The sequence below is a fragment of the Schistocerca gregaria genome, chromosome 2 (genome assembly GCF_023897955.1).
Source record: "Schistocerca gregaria isolate iqSchGreg1 chromosome 2, iqSchGreg1.2, whole genome shotgun sequence".
Lineage (NCBI taxonomy): Eukaryota > Metazoa > Arthropoda > Insecta > Orthoptera > Acrididae > Schistocerca > Schistocerca gregaria.
In genome coordinates, this window is record NC_064921.1 from 631596123 (window position 1) to 631609617 (window position 13495).

A 13495-nucleotide genomic window follows, 5' to 3' on the forward strand; every position below is an offset into this window, starting at 1 on the left:
TGGAGCTTTCGAATTATTCAAGAAAAACCTTCAAATGCACCCCAACTCACACACTCAGGCCCCTCCCAGAGGGATATCGAAGGAGGAGTAAATTCCTGGAATGATGTGGTTGGCCGATTGCCAGATGCTGGCGTCAGTGATTTTGGGAAGAGCTGATGCTGACGTCATTTCTGGGAATGCTGATGCTGACACCATCAACTCTTAGACCAGAACCCACAGCGACCCCCTACTAGTAGATGCAGGAATCCTGCATTGCCGTTCTAGGCAAGGTCCTGGTTTGCCATTTCCTTCCCCCAACCTGTGCATCTGTGTCGTCTGGATGACTCTGATGAGTGCTTGTCCCGTGCAATGTTGATGTTGTGAAGGGTGAAGGGAAGGAAAGAGGGGGTGAAAGTGGTGCTCGGACTTGGTCAACACCTCCCATGTAGCACCAAGGCGGCAGCCGAACTAACGCTGCTATCCAGTGGATGGAACACTGTCAGTGTCACTCATTTGACGAGTCACTGTGGGGAGGTTCGGAGTTCAGCTCAAGACATTGGTGCAAAGATTGGCGATGGGGAACTTTTTGCAACCGCCGTTCCTCCCCTTGCTGGCCAAATACTGCCCCTGAAAGTTTTCCACCACCAATATTCAAAGAAGATTAAGAGTAATAATTTATACCAAATTAAGGTACAACTTTGGTACAATGTATGTGTTAGTCTACCTGTGGTCTAGCGGTAGCGTCTTTGATTCATATTCAAAATGTCTTCTGTCCCCGGCTCAAATCCCGCAGCTGCTTAAATTTTGATTAAGAATCAGCATTCGCGGCCGAAGGCTTCCGGTATAAGAAGCCACTCTCATTCTGCCAACGACCATGTCAAAGAGGACGGAGGAGCGGACAGAGCTTCAGGGTACTCTCTTGTCCTGGGGGTGGGAAACTGCCTGTGAAGGCGGAAGAATCAGCAATGATCAACGGAATGAGGATGCAGAAGGAAATGGAAAAAACTGCATTAAAGACACGTAAGTGCATCCACAGGACACTGAATAAGTGTCGTGCTGAACTCTCCATTGGCAAAAGATTCCGGGAGAGGACTGCCAAAGGGGAGGTTACCATGAGAAAAAGATTGAATAATCAACGAAATGATAACATTCTACGAATCCGGGTGTGGAATATGAGAGGCTTGAACATTGTAGGGAAGCTAGGAAATCTGAAATGGGAAATGCAAAGGCTCAATCTAGAATTAGTAGGAGTCAGTGAAGTGGAAAGAAGACAAGGATTTCTGGTCACATGAGTATAGGGGTAATATCAACAGCTGCAGAAAATGGTATAACGGGGGTAGGATTCGTTATGAATACGAATTTAGTGTAGAGAGTGTGTTACTATGAACAGTTCAGTGAAAGGGTTGTTATTATCAGAATCGACAGATAACCAACACCGACAACGACAGTTCAGGTATACATGCCGACGTCGCAAGTTGAAGATGAAGAGATAGAAAAAGTGTATGAGGATATTGAAAAGGTAATACAGTATGTAAAGGGGGACGAAAATCTAATAGTCGTGGGGGACTGGAATGCAGTTGTAGGGGAAGTAGTAGGAGAAAAGGTTACAGGAGAATATGGGCCTGGGACAAGTAATGAGAGAGGAGAAAGAATAATTGAGTTCTGTAACACGTTTCAGCTTGTAATAGCGAATACTCTGTTCAAGAAGCACAAGAGGAGGAGGTATACTTGGAAAATGCCGGGTGATACAGGAAGATTTCAGTTATAGTACATCTTGGTCAGACAGAGATTCTGAAATTATATACTGGGTTGTAAGCTGTATCCAGGAGCAGATATAGACTCAGATCACAATATAGTAGTGATGAAGAGTAGGCTGAAGTTTAAGACATTAGTCAGGAAGAATCAATACGCGAAGAAATGGGACACGAAAGTGCTAAGGAATGACGAGATACGCTTGAAGTTCTCTAAGGCTGTAGATACAGCAATAAGGAATAGTTCAGTAGACAGTACACTTTAAGAGGAATGGACATCTCTAAAAAGGGCTATCACATAAGTTGAGAAGGAAAACATAGGTACTAAGAAGGTAACTGCGAAGAAATCATGGGTAACAGAAGGAATACTTCATTTGACTGATGAAAGGAACAAGTACAAAAACTTTCAAGGAAACTCAGGAATACAGAGATACAAGTAGCTGAGGAATGAAATAAATAGGAAGTGCAAGAAAGCTAAGACAAAATGGCTACAGGAAAAAAGGGGAAGACATTGAAAAAGAAATGATTGTTGGAAGGACAGACTCAGCATCCAGGAAAGTCAAAATAACCTTCGGTGACATTAAAAGCAACGGTGGCAACATTAAGAGTGCAATGAGAATTCCACTGTTAAATGCAGAGGAGAGAGCACATAGGTGAAAAGAATACACTGCAAGCCTCTATGAGTGGGGAAGATCTGTCTGATGTGATAGAAGAAAAACAGGAGTCAATTTAGAAGAGATAGTGGATCCTGTGTTAGAATCAGAATTTACAAGAGCTTTGGAGGAGTTAAGGTCAAATAAGGCAGAAGAGACAGATAACATTCCATCATTATTTCTAAAATCATTGGGGGAAGTGGCAACAAAACGACTATTCAAGTTGGTGTGTAGAATTTATGAGTCTGGCGATATACCATCTGTCTTTCGGAAAAGCATCATCCACACAATTCCGAAGACAGCAACAGCTGACAAGTGCGAGAATAATCGTACAATCAGCTTAACAGCTCGGCATCCAACATGCTTACAAGAATAATATACAGAAGAATAGTAAAGAAAATTGAGGATGCGCTAGGTGACGATCAGTTTGGCTTTAGGAAAAGTAAAGGCACGAGAGAGGCAGTTCTGACGTTGCGGTTAATAATGAAAGCAAGACTAAAGAAAAATCAAGACACGTTCATAGGATTTGTCGACCAGGAAAAAGCGTTCGACAACATAAAATGGTTCAAGATGTTAGAAATTCTGAAAAAAGTAGGGTTAAGCTATAGGGAGAGACGGGTCATATACAATATATACAACAGCCAAGAGGGAATAATAAAAGTGGACGACCAAGATCGAAGTGCTCGTACTAAAAAGGGTGTTAGACAAAGATGTAGCCTTTCACCCCTACTGTTTAATCTGTACATCGAGGAAGCAGTGATGAAAGTAAAGGAAAGGTTCATGTGTGGAAAGGATATCAATGATAAAATTCGCTGATGACTGCTATCTTGGGAAAAAGTGAAGAAGAATTACATGATATGAACAATCTAATGAGTACAGAATATGGATTGAGAGTAAATAGAAGAAAGACGAAGGTGTTGAGAAGTAATATAAATGAGAACAGCGAGAAACTTAACATCAGGATCGATGGTCACGAAGTAGATAAAGTTAAAGAATTCTGCTACCTAGGCCGTAAAATAACCAATGACGGACGGAGCAAGGTGGTCTTCAAAAGCAGACTAGCAAAGGCAGAAAGGGTATTCCTGGCCAAGAGAAGTCTACTATTATAGAACATAGGCCTTAATTTGAGGATGAAATTTCTGAGAATGTACGTCTGGAACTGGGCGAACAGGCTTAGATGGTGGGGTCATGTTACACGCATAGGAGAAGCAAGGTTACCCAAGAGACCCATGGGTTCAGCAGTAGATGGTAGGAGGAGTCGGGGCAGACCAAGGAGAAGGTACCTGGATTCGGTTAAGGATGATTTTGAAGTAATAGGTTTAACATCAGAAGAGGCACCAATGTTAGCACTGAATAGGGAATCATGGAGGAATTTTATAAGGGGGCTATGCTCCCGACTGAACGCTGAAAGGTATAATCAGTCTTAAATGATGATGATGATGATTATGATGATGATGATTATGATGATGATGATGATGATGATGATGATGATGATGTACGTCTGGAGTACAGCATTGTATGGTAGTGAAAGATGGATTGTGGGAAAATCGGAAGAAAAGAGGTGCATTTGAGATGTGGTGCTACAGACGAATGTTGAGAATTAGGTGGACTGATAAGATATGGAATGAGGAGGTTCTGCGCACAGTGGGACAGGAAAAGAACATGTGGAAAACACCGATAAGGAAATGGGACAGGAGGAGAGGACATCTGTCAAGACATCAGGGAATGACTTTCATTGTACTAGAGGGATCTGTAGAGAGCAAAAACTGTTGAGGAAGACAGAGATTGGAATACATCCAGCAAATAACTGAGGACATAGGTTGCAAGTGCCACTCTGAGATGAAGAGGTTGGCACAGGAGAGGAATTCGTGCAGGGCCGCATCAAACGAGTCAGAAGACTGATGACCAATAAAAAAAAATTGTTAGTGTATACTAGTACCGTCATTAAAACTTCGCTACAAATGTTTGGATATTATACCTGTGTCCTACTTCTGCTAATGAGAAAAAGGTTGACGCGTTAGTTGTGGCAGAATGCCGTGGTGACTGAGCGTGAGCTGTCTATACCGCTCGTCGTGCCCAAAGCGCAGAGTGACGTGCGTTACCTTCCCGCAGCCGACAGGCCCCACGACGGCGCACAGCAGCCCCGGGCGGAGGCGGAGGTCTATGCCGGAGAGCGCAGGGTGGTCGCCGTCCCACGTGGCCGACACGTGCCGCAGGCTGACCTCCCCGGCGGCGGCTCCCTGCGCCCTGTTCGCCACTGTCGCCTCTGGCTTCAGAAGGAACTCCTGCACACAAGCGTAGTACACCGTGTAGCACAACAGAGCAATCGGGCTTTTATGTCTGGACTGCCACAATCGTCAAAATGCAACGCAACTCGCAAAAAAATTAGTTTCTAACACATTACTCCGGGACAAAGACTGTCAGACGGTGCACTTTTCAAACAGACAAGGTGTGCTTACTTGAATGAAAGATGTTGTTTCCCAGCTAAATTTACTCTGCAAGTAACGGTGTGTGGTGATTTCCGTAACAACAGCAATAAGTAAACGCTTTTGCCATTACGAAGCTTGCTCTCTATCAAATGTTAATACATCTTAATCGGGGATAATTAAAGGCTACAAGAAATTAAGCAAAATACGAGGGGCATTTCAAAAGTCCTGTATCTGCGCATGTGCGACTGTTATGGTAGCTGTGTCATGAGTTATTCTGTTTTAAAGTGCGAGATGAAACCGAATCAAGTCGGATCACACACAGTGAGCAGCGTTTCTAAATTACATTCGACTTCCTACGTGCAAAGAACCTAACGGAAATTTACAGCTCTTTGAGAGAGGTGTGGGAAAATGGTGCAGTGGATCGTAGCACAGTTGTTGTTGTTGTTGTTGTTGTGGTCTTCAGTCCTGAGACTGGTTTGATGCAGCTCTCCATGCTACTCTATCCAGTGCAAGCTTCTTCATCTCCCAATACCTACTGCAGCCTACATCCTTCTGAATCTGTTTAGTGTATTCATCTATTGGTCACCCTCTACGATCTTTCCCTCCACGCTGCCCTACAATACTAAATTGGTGATCCCTCAATGTGATCTACCCATCTAATCTTCAGCATTCTTCTGTAGCAACACATTTCGAAAGTTTCTATTCTCTTCTTGTCTAAACTATTTATCGCCCACGTTTCACTTCCATACCTGGCTACACTCCATACAAATACTTTCAGAAACGACTTCCTGACACTTAAATCTATACTCGATGTTAACAAATTTTTCTTCTTCAGAAACGCTTTCCTTGCCATCGCCAGTCTACATTTTATATCCTCTCTACTTCGACCATCATTAGTCATTTTGCTCCCCAAATAGCAAAACTCCTTTACTACTTTAAGTGTCTCATTTCCTAATCTAATTCCCTCAGCATCCCCCGACTTAATTCGACTACATTCCATTATCCTCGTTTTGCTTTTGTTGATATGCATCTTATATCCTCCTTTCAAGACACTGTCCATTCCGTTCAACTGCCCTACCAGACCCTTTGCTGTCTCTGACAGAATTACGATGTCATCGGTGAACCCCAAAGTTTTTATTTCTTCTCCATGGATTTGAATTCCTATTCCAAATTTTTCTTTTGTTTCCTTTACTGCTTGCCCAATGTACAGATTGAATAATATTGGGGAGAGGCTACAACCCTGTCTCACTCCTTTCCCAACCACTGCTTCCCTTTCATGCCCCTCGACTCTTATGACTCCCATCTGGTTTCTGTACAAATTGCAAATAGCCTTTCGCTCCCTGTAGATTACCCCTGCCACCTTCAGAATTTGAAAGAGAGTATTCCAGTCAACACTGTCAAAAGCTTTCTCTAAGTCTACAAATGCTAGAAACATGGGTTTGCCTTTCCTTAATCTTTCTTCTAAGATAAGTCGCAGGGTCAGTATTGCCTCACGTGTTCCAACATTTCTACAGAATCCAAACTGATCCTTCCCGAGATCGCCTTCTATCAGGTTTTCCATTCGCCTGTAAAGAATTCGCGTTAGTATTTTGCAGCTGTGACTTATTAAACTGATAGCTCGGTGATTTTCACATCTGCCAACACCTGCTTTCTTTGGGATTTGAATTATTACATTCTTCTTGAAGTCTGAGGGAATTTCGTCTGTCTCACACATCTTGCTCACCAGATGATAGAGTTTTGTTAGGTCTGGCTCTCCCAAGGCTGTCAGTAATTCTATTGGAATATTGTCTACTCCCGGGGCCTTGTTTCGACTCAGGTCTTTCAGTCCTCTGTCAAACTCTTCACGCAGTATCATATCTCCCATTTCATCTTCATCTACATCCTCTTCTATTTCCATAATATTGTCCTCAAGTACATCGCCCTTGTGTATACCCTCTATATACTCCTTCCACCTTTCTGCTTTCCCTTCTTTGCTTAGAACTGGGTTTTCGTCAAAGCTCTTGATATTCATTCAAGTGGTTCCCTTTTCTCCAAAGGTCTCTTCAATTTTCCTGTAGGCAGTATCTATCTTACCCCTAGTGAGATAAGCCTCTACATCCTTACATTTGCACAGTATCATAGTGGTATTCACGTTTCAACCCAGAAAGCTATCAGTCGCAACAGATTAAAGCTCCAAGAATATTGTTCACGACATTTTGCGAGAGGGTAGACGTAAAACATGTGGGGGAATTGTATTTGAGGTCAGAATGTCCGCCACTTCAATTTACAGAATCATAATTGAAATGTTAAAGATGAGAAAAGTTGCTTCCAGATGGGTTCTGTGTGACGTGAGTGAAAAACAGAAAGCAGACCGCAAAAGAGTCTCATAGGAATTGCTTCAACATTATCGAACCGAAGTAGAGAAATTTTCTGAAAAGCATTCTTCCACTTGATTAAAACTGAATACGAGATTTTGAGCCAGAACTTATGTCTCAGCGGCCACATTGGAAAAGCTCCCACTCTCCACGCCCGTAAAAATTCCTGTGCCTACAAACATAGGTGAAACTGATTGTAACCTTCGCGTATAACATGAATGGAGTGATAGCTACAAATACAGTGCCGCAGGGGACATCTGTATCAAGTACGTACTTCAAGCTGTTTCTGCAGAATGCTTCACATTCTTCCAGCTGGTGCCCTCATTTTACATGATAATGCAAGACCACATATTGCCCTACTAGTGAGTGAAACGCTCGACAAATACGGATGGGAAATACTTCCCCAACCACCATACAGTCGTGATATGTGCCCATTAGACTTCCATTTACTTTTTCAAATTGAAGGAACAACTACATGGAAGCCCATCCGGCTAGCCGTACAGTCTCATGCGCTGCTTCCAGAGTGGGAAGACATGCCGATCCCCTGCACGAATCCGCCCGGCGGATTAGTGTCGAGGTCCGGTGTGCTATCCAGCCTGTGGATGTTTTTTAAGGCGGTTTTCCATCTGCCGCGGCGAATGCGGGGTGGTTCCCCTTATTCCGCCTCAGTTACACTGTGTCGCCGATTGCTGAGCAAACACCATTTCCACATACGCGTACACCATTATTAATCTACATCTGGGGTTATACTCGTCTGGTATGAGACGTTCCCGGGAGGGTGGGGGGTCCACTAGGGACCGAACCACAGAATACGCTGGGTTCGGTACGGGGCAGGGTCGGGGGAGGGTTGTGTGGACTGCTGTGTCCTGGTGTGCGGTTGTGAACTGCTGAGGGTTACGGCGGGACGAAGCCTCTCTGTCGTTTCTAGGTCCCCGGTTTAATGCACAATACACACTATGTGGAAAATGTTTAGAAATGTTTTGATACAGTTTATGGAGCTTTCAGTGAACTGACCTGAGTAACCAGAGAGCTCAACAATGAAGGTGCCCTATCCGAAATAAAAAGTTACCAAAAAGTTGAGAAGTTGCCATAAGCAAGAATGGGTATTATATCGAAGGCCTGTAACGCTATATGATCAAATGGATTATTTTCTTCAATTCTATTTCACAACGTGCAGAACCTTTGAAATGACTCTCGAAGATGCAGCAGAAACAAGTTCCATAAGTTCAGCGCCTATCAGAACGCAGACAGCGACGCTCCGTAATGACATAACAAGTTCAGCGTGTCCCACACGACATAAGCAACAGTGGCACAGGTTTCGAGAGGAAATTTTTCCGATCCCCATGTCTGACAGAATGTCATAGAAACCAATATTTCAGGTGTTGTAATAAATGTTAAGTACCACTGTTGACAAAATGCACCTTACTGCGCTAGACCAGAGGATGATAAGCAGGGCAGATCTAACTGGTAGCCGGTAATAAAAGCTTCCGATTCTATCACATGTAGCCGAGCACTGCTACTAGAGTCAAAATCCTTTGACAGTAAGGCAAGGACACTATGAGAATTCGACAGAGTCCAGTAGAGGGAAGAGAATGTGGCACTGAGAAGACAGTGGCTTAGTGCAGCTGGCCGTGGTCAACTTGAAGTTGCCACACGAAGACATTAATGGGGCAACAAGCACGTGGCCGTTATGCAATATGGCGGCCATGACGCAAGAATGTGACATCACGTGGCGTCAGCTGATGACGCCAGTACTGTTATCAAAAATGGCGGTAAGATAGGGTAGTTGGACAACCTCCACTAACCTAAGTCACCTCTTGGTAGTAACTTACGGGAAGTTTGAATTCTGGCGGGAAGATAGGTCAATTAGGCTACCTCTGCTAACCTAAGAAAATGGTGCCAAAGTAAGGGCAGTTGTGCTACCTCCACTAACCTAACTCACTTTCTTCCTATGAACTGTACATAGGTCTTTATTAAACAATTAGAATCAGTACCAACACCAAGTGCGTTCAACATCCTCCTCGAAAATGTTCCTCAATTTGGCTCTAAGAGCTTACATTTAATTCGAATATAATTTCTATAAATTTCTTTAAATTTTTATAAATTTCTTTAAATTTGTATAAATTTCTTTAAATTTGTATAAATTTATTATCTACCTACAGCATTAATGTTGTGTTACCACCACAAGAGGTCCAGATATGCATTTCTCAGTGTTTTGATAGCTGTATTACATGCATTCATTCAGCTCTGGACACAATTTTTTATTTAAAAAATTAGAGCCACTAACACAATCAAATGTGTTTGCCATCCTCTTGGAAAATGTGCATGAATTTTGCTGAGGGGGATTAGTATGGTGTCGCAAAGGGGGCTTGGCAGGGAAGCGCAGCACTCTCCCGCCATCTTAGGTAGTGGCACTCGCGTCATCAGCTTACGTCAGTCGCGTCACAAAACGAGGTCTAGTTTTCTGCAAGAGGCAGTGTTAATGTTAGTATAGAACCTGACACAGACCTCGAAGCCGTGGCGAGAAAAAATGTTTGATGGTGTATAAATCATGTTAGAGCAGAAAAATCAATGTTTCAAACAACAATACAGGGTCACAGGGCACATCTCTTGCGACTTACAGAATAATCCTCTGGATACGATCATCGTCCTGTGGTACAGATGATGAAACTTTAAACTGAGGTGTGCAGTTGATCAAAACGTGTATATTTAACAGGATAGTCACATCTGCTTGATGCCTGCATGCACGCAGTATTAGGTTTTTGATATATGGTAGGAAAGAGATGCGGTGAAAATCTTATTCAGTTCTCTATCAGATGAAGTTTGTGGAACTTTTATAGTTGGTAATATTCCTCTGTAGGATGTTACAGAATAACGAAGATAGATGTGAATGTAGACGTATCTGTAGCACTTGTGTGTAGTTTGTGGGTCCACTGCAATATACTAGAGAAAATCATTGTCCTTGTTGCAGTTCCGGTTTCCATCGAATGGTCAAAACACAGTCCTGTCGCAGTAACGCAGCTTAGCCAGTTTCTACATGGGCTGCCAAAGGTGGTAGTTGTATCTCCCCCAACTTCTACTCAGTTGCAATTTAAACTGGAACGATCACATGCGTAAAGCTGGAGAAATGGCAGCAGTTGCATGGGGGATGAATAAAACGAGGTTGGAATTTTACTGTAGCAGATCGGATCGAGAAAGGTGACTCGTTTCTAAATATTAAAGTGCTAAAAATATAATTCATTAGTGGCTGTAATAAAGGACTTCTCCATAGGATCCTATGCAGGTATGTGCTTGAATGCGTGAACTTGATTCAAAATCCGATACTGCATTTCTAGCGGATAGCATTGCACTAGAGATCTGAAAAGCGACTGCACATTTCTTACAACCTCAATCAGCACATCATCCACTGTTTGTGATCCTTCTCAATCAAGCATCGCCTATGTCCCACTTGATATATCACCGACCCTCTGACATCTCATAGAGAGAGAATGCTTTACAAACAATGGATAAATATCTAGCTGTGGTGCCTTGAGGGGGTTGAAAATACCGATTCCATAACATGTTCCTTAGCAGAATAATTTTCTAAATTAGGAGCATCTGGTTTATAAAGTATGTGTTTGTGTTCTGAGATGTGTAAAGGAGTTGACTATGTCCAGTGGTAAGGATGGCTTGCATTTGACATGGAATACTGTGACAGCAAAGGGAAGAGTATGTCAAGTGAAAAGAATGGTACAGATATTTCTATTTCCAGAGCTGTAAGCAGCATGTATTTCGGATACCTACCTCATTGTCGAATGTCATTCAAGTATAGCGATCAAATATATATGTGTTCGATTTGGTAGGATGATTCTCTCTAAGCGTGGCCTGTGGTGGGAATGAGTCAAGTTTCCCCCTAATGGCGGGGGGGGGGGGGGGGGCGAATGGAGAGGGCTGTTGCAATGCGGGAATGTATTTGACTTAACCGTGCAGTCGTCTACACAACCAAATAGCGAATTAATACATAGTATGTGTTGGACAGCTTTCGTGATCAAGTGGAAACTTGACGAGATTGAATATGGATGTGTGTTTGCGTTGTGTCATTATTCTGTTATCATGTAAATTGTTCAGTCGAGTGCTTCTTCGCATCTGACTTCTTCTTTTGATGAGAGGAGGGCGATTGTGGTGTGTGCGTCTAGCAGGTGGAAGACACGTTTGCCGGTTGTCTAGATATGAGAAAAACGTTGTTTGACTTTGTAAATTGTAGGGCGTGATTTGGAATCTGCTAAATGACGGAAATCTGTATTCGTTAGTGGAAATACAGGTTTCGACGTAAATCTGTTCACAGAGGTGATAAGTTTCTAAGTCGAATGTGAAAAACTATATAGATTTGTCTTTGGAGCTACACTATCGGCCATTACAATTACTACAAGAAGAAGAACTGCAGATGATAAACGGGTATTAGGGTATTCATTGGACAAATATATTATACTAGGACTGACATGCGATTACATTTTCACGCAATTTGGGTGCATAGATCCTGAGAAATCAGTACCCAAAACAACCGCCTGTGGCCGTAATAACGGCCTTGATACGCCTGGGCATTGAGTCAAACAGACCTCGGATGGCGTGTACAGGTACAGCTGCCCATGCAGCTTCAACACGACACCACAGTTCATCAAAAGTAGTGCCTGGCGTATTGTGATACTGTGACGAGACAGTTGCTCGGCCACCATTGACCAGACGTTTTCAGCTGGTGAGACATCTGGACAATGTGCTGGCCAGGGCAGCAGTCGAACATTTTCTGTATCCAGAAAGGCCCGTACAGGACCTGCAACATGCGGTCGTGCATTTCCTGCTGAAATGTAGGATTTCGCAGGGATCGAATGAAGGGTAGAGCCACGGGTCGTAACACATCTGAAATGTAACGTCCATTGTTCAAAGTGCTGTTAATGCGAACAGGAGGTAACCGAGACGTGTAACCAATGACACACCATACCATCACCCCGGGTGATACGCCAGTATGGCGATAACAAATACACGCTTCCAATGTGCGTTCACCGCGATGTCGCCAAACACGGATGCGACCATCATGATGCTGTAAAAAGAACCGGGATTCATCCGAAAAAATGACGTTTTGCCATTCGTGCACCCAGGTTCGCCGTTGAGTACTCCATCGCAGGCGCTGCTGTCTGTGATGCAGCGTCAAGGGTAACCGCAGCCATGGTCTCCGAGCTGATAGTCCATGCTGCTGCAAACGTCGTCGAACTGTTCGCGCAGATGGTTGTTGTCTTCCAAACGTCCCCATCTGTTGACTCAGGGATCGAGACGTGGATGCACGATCCGTTACAGCCATGCGAATAAGATGCCTGTCATCTCGACTTCTAGTAATACGAGGCCGTTGGAATCCAGCACGGCGTTCCGTACTACCCCCCTGAACCCACCGATTCTACATTCTGCTAACAGTCATTGGATCTGGACCAACGCGAGCAGCAATGTCGCGATACGATAAACCGCAATCGCGATAGGCTACAATCCGACCTTTATCAAAATCGGAAACGTGGTGCTACGCATTTCTCCTCCTTACACGAGGCATCACAATAACGATTCATCAGGCAACGCCGGTCATCTGCTGTTTGCATCTGAGAAATCGGTTGGAAACTTTCCTCATGTCAGCACGTTTTAGGTGTCGCCTCCGGCGTCAACTTTGTTTCAATGCTCTGAAAATCTAATCATTTGCATATCACAGCATCTTATTCCTGTCTGTTACATTTCAGGTCTGTAGTACGTCATCTTCGTGTTGTAGCAATTTTAATGGCCAGTAGTGTAATAGACTTGTTTAAACTCATCTCTGTCGAACACCAGGATGTAATGAGTTGAACATTTTTCTCCTGTCTTGTAGGTGTAGGGTACAGTTTGAATGTTTCTGTCGCTGGTTTCGAGTGGTATAATTTTTTCCCCAAACAGGATGAAATGAAATGTCGTGTGACGAGGGCCTCCCGTCGGGTAGACCGTTCGCCTGGTGCAAGTCTTTCGATTTGACGCCACTTCGGCGACTTGCGCGTCGATGGGGATGAAATGATGATGATGATCAGGACAACACAACACCCAGTTCCTTTGGATTGACAGTCTGTCGCGCTGACCACTCAGCTACCAGGGGCGGACCCAAACAGGATAACACAAGTTGTCAGATTTGGTGGAGTATTGCCGTTCTTGTGCAGTGCTATGCATGTAGTTGTGCAATTAAAGCAGGGTAAGTTGAGTTGCATGGTTAGTTTTGCGATTTTAAGCCGTCCTTATGCAGCGCTATACATCTAGTTCTGTAATTAGGACCGATCTCTGTGACTTATTAT

The 13495-nt window shown here is 43.6% G+C and overlaps 1 protein-coding gene across 1 annotated transcript in view; it reads right to left on the minus strand.

Moving 5' to 3' along the window:
• Positions 1-13495, minus strand: part of LOC126335905 (ATP-binding cassette sub-family C member 4-like) — a 221127-nt gene that overhangs the window by 149094 nt on the left and 58538 nt on the right. Inside the window, exon 9 of the mRNA XM_049999378.1 lies at positions 4486-4668. Within this exon, the coding sequence (XP_049855335.1) occupies positions 4486-4668 (183 nt within the window). The remainder of the gene's footprint in view (positions 1-4485; positions 4669-13495) is intronic.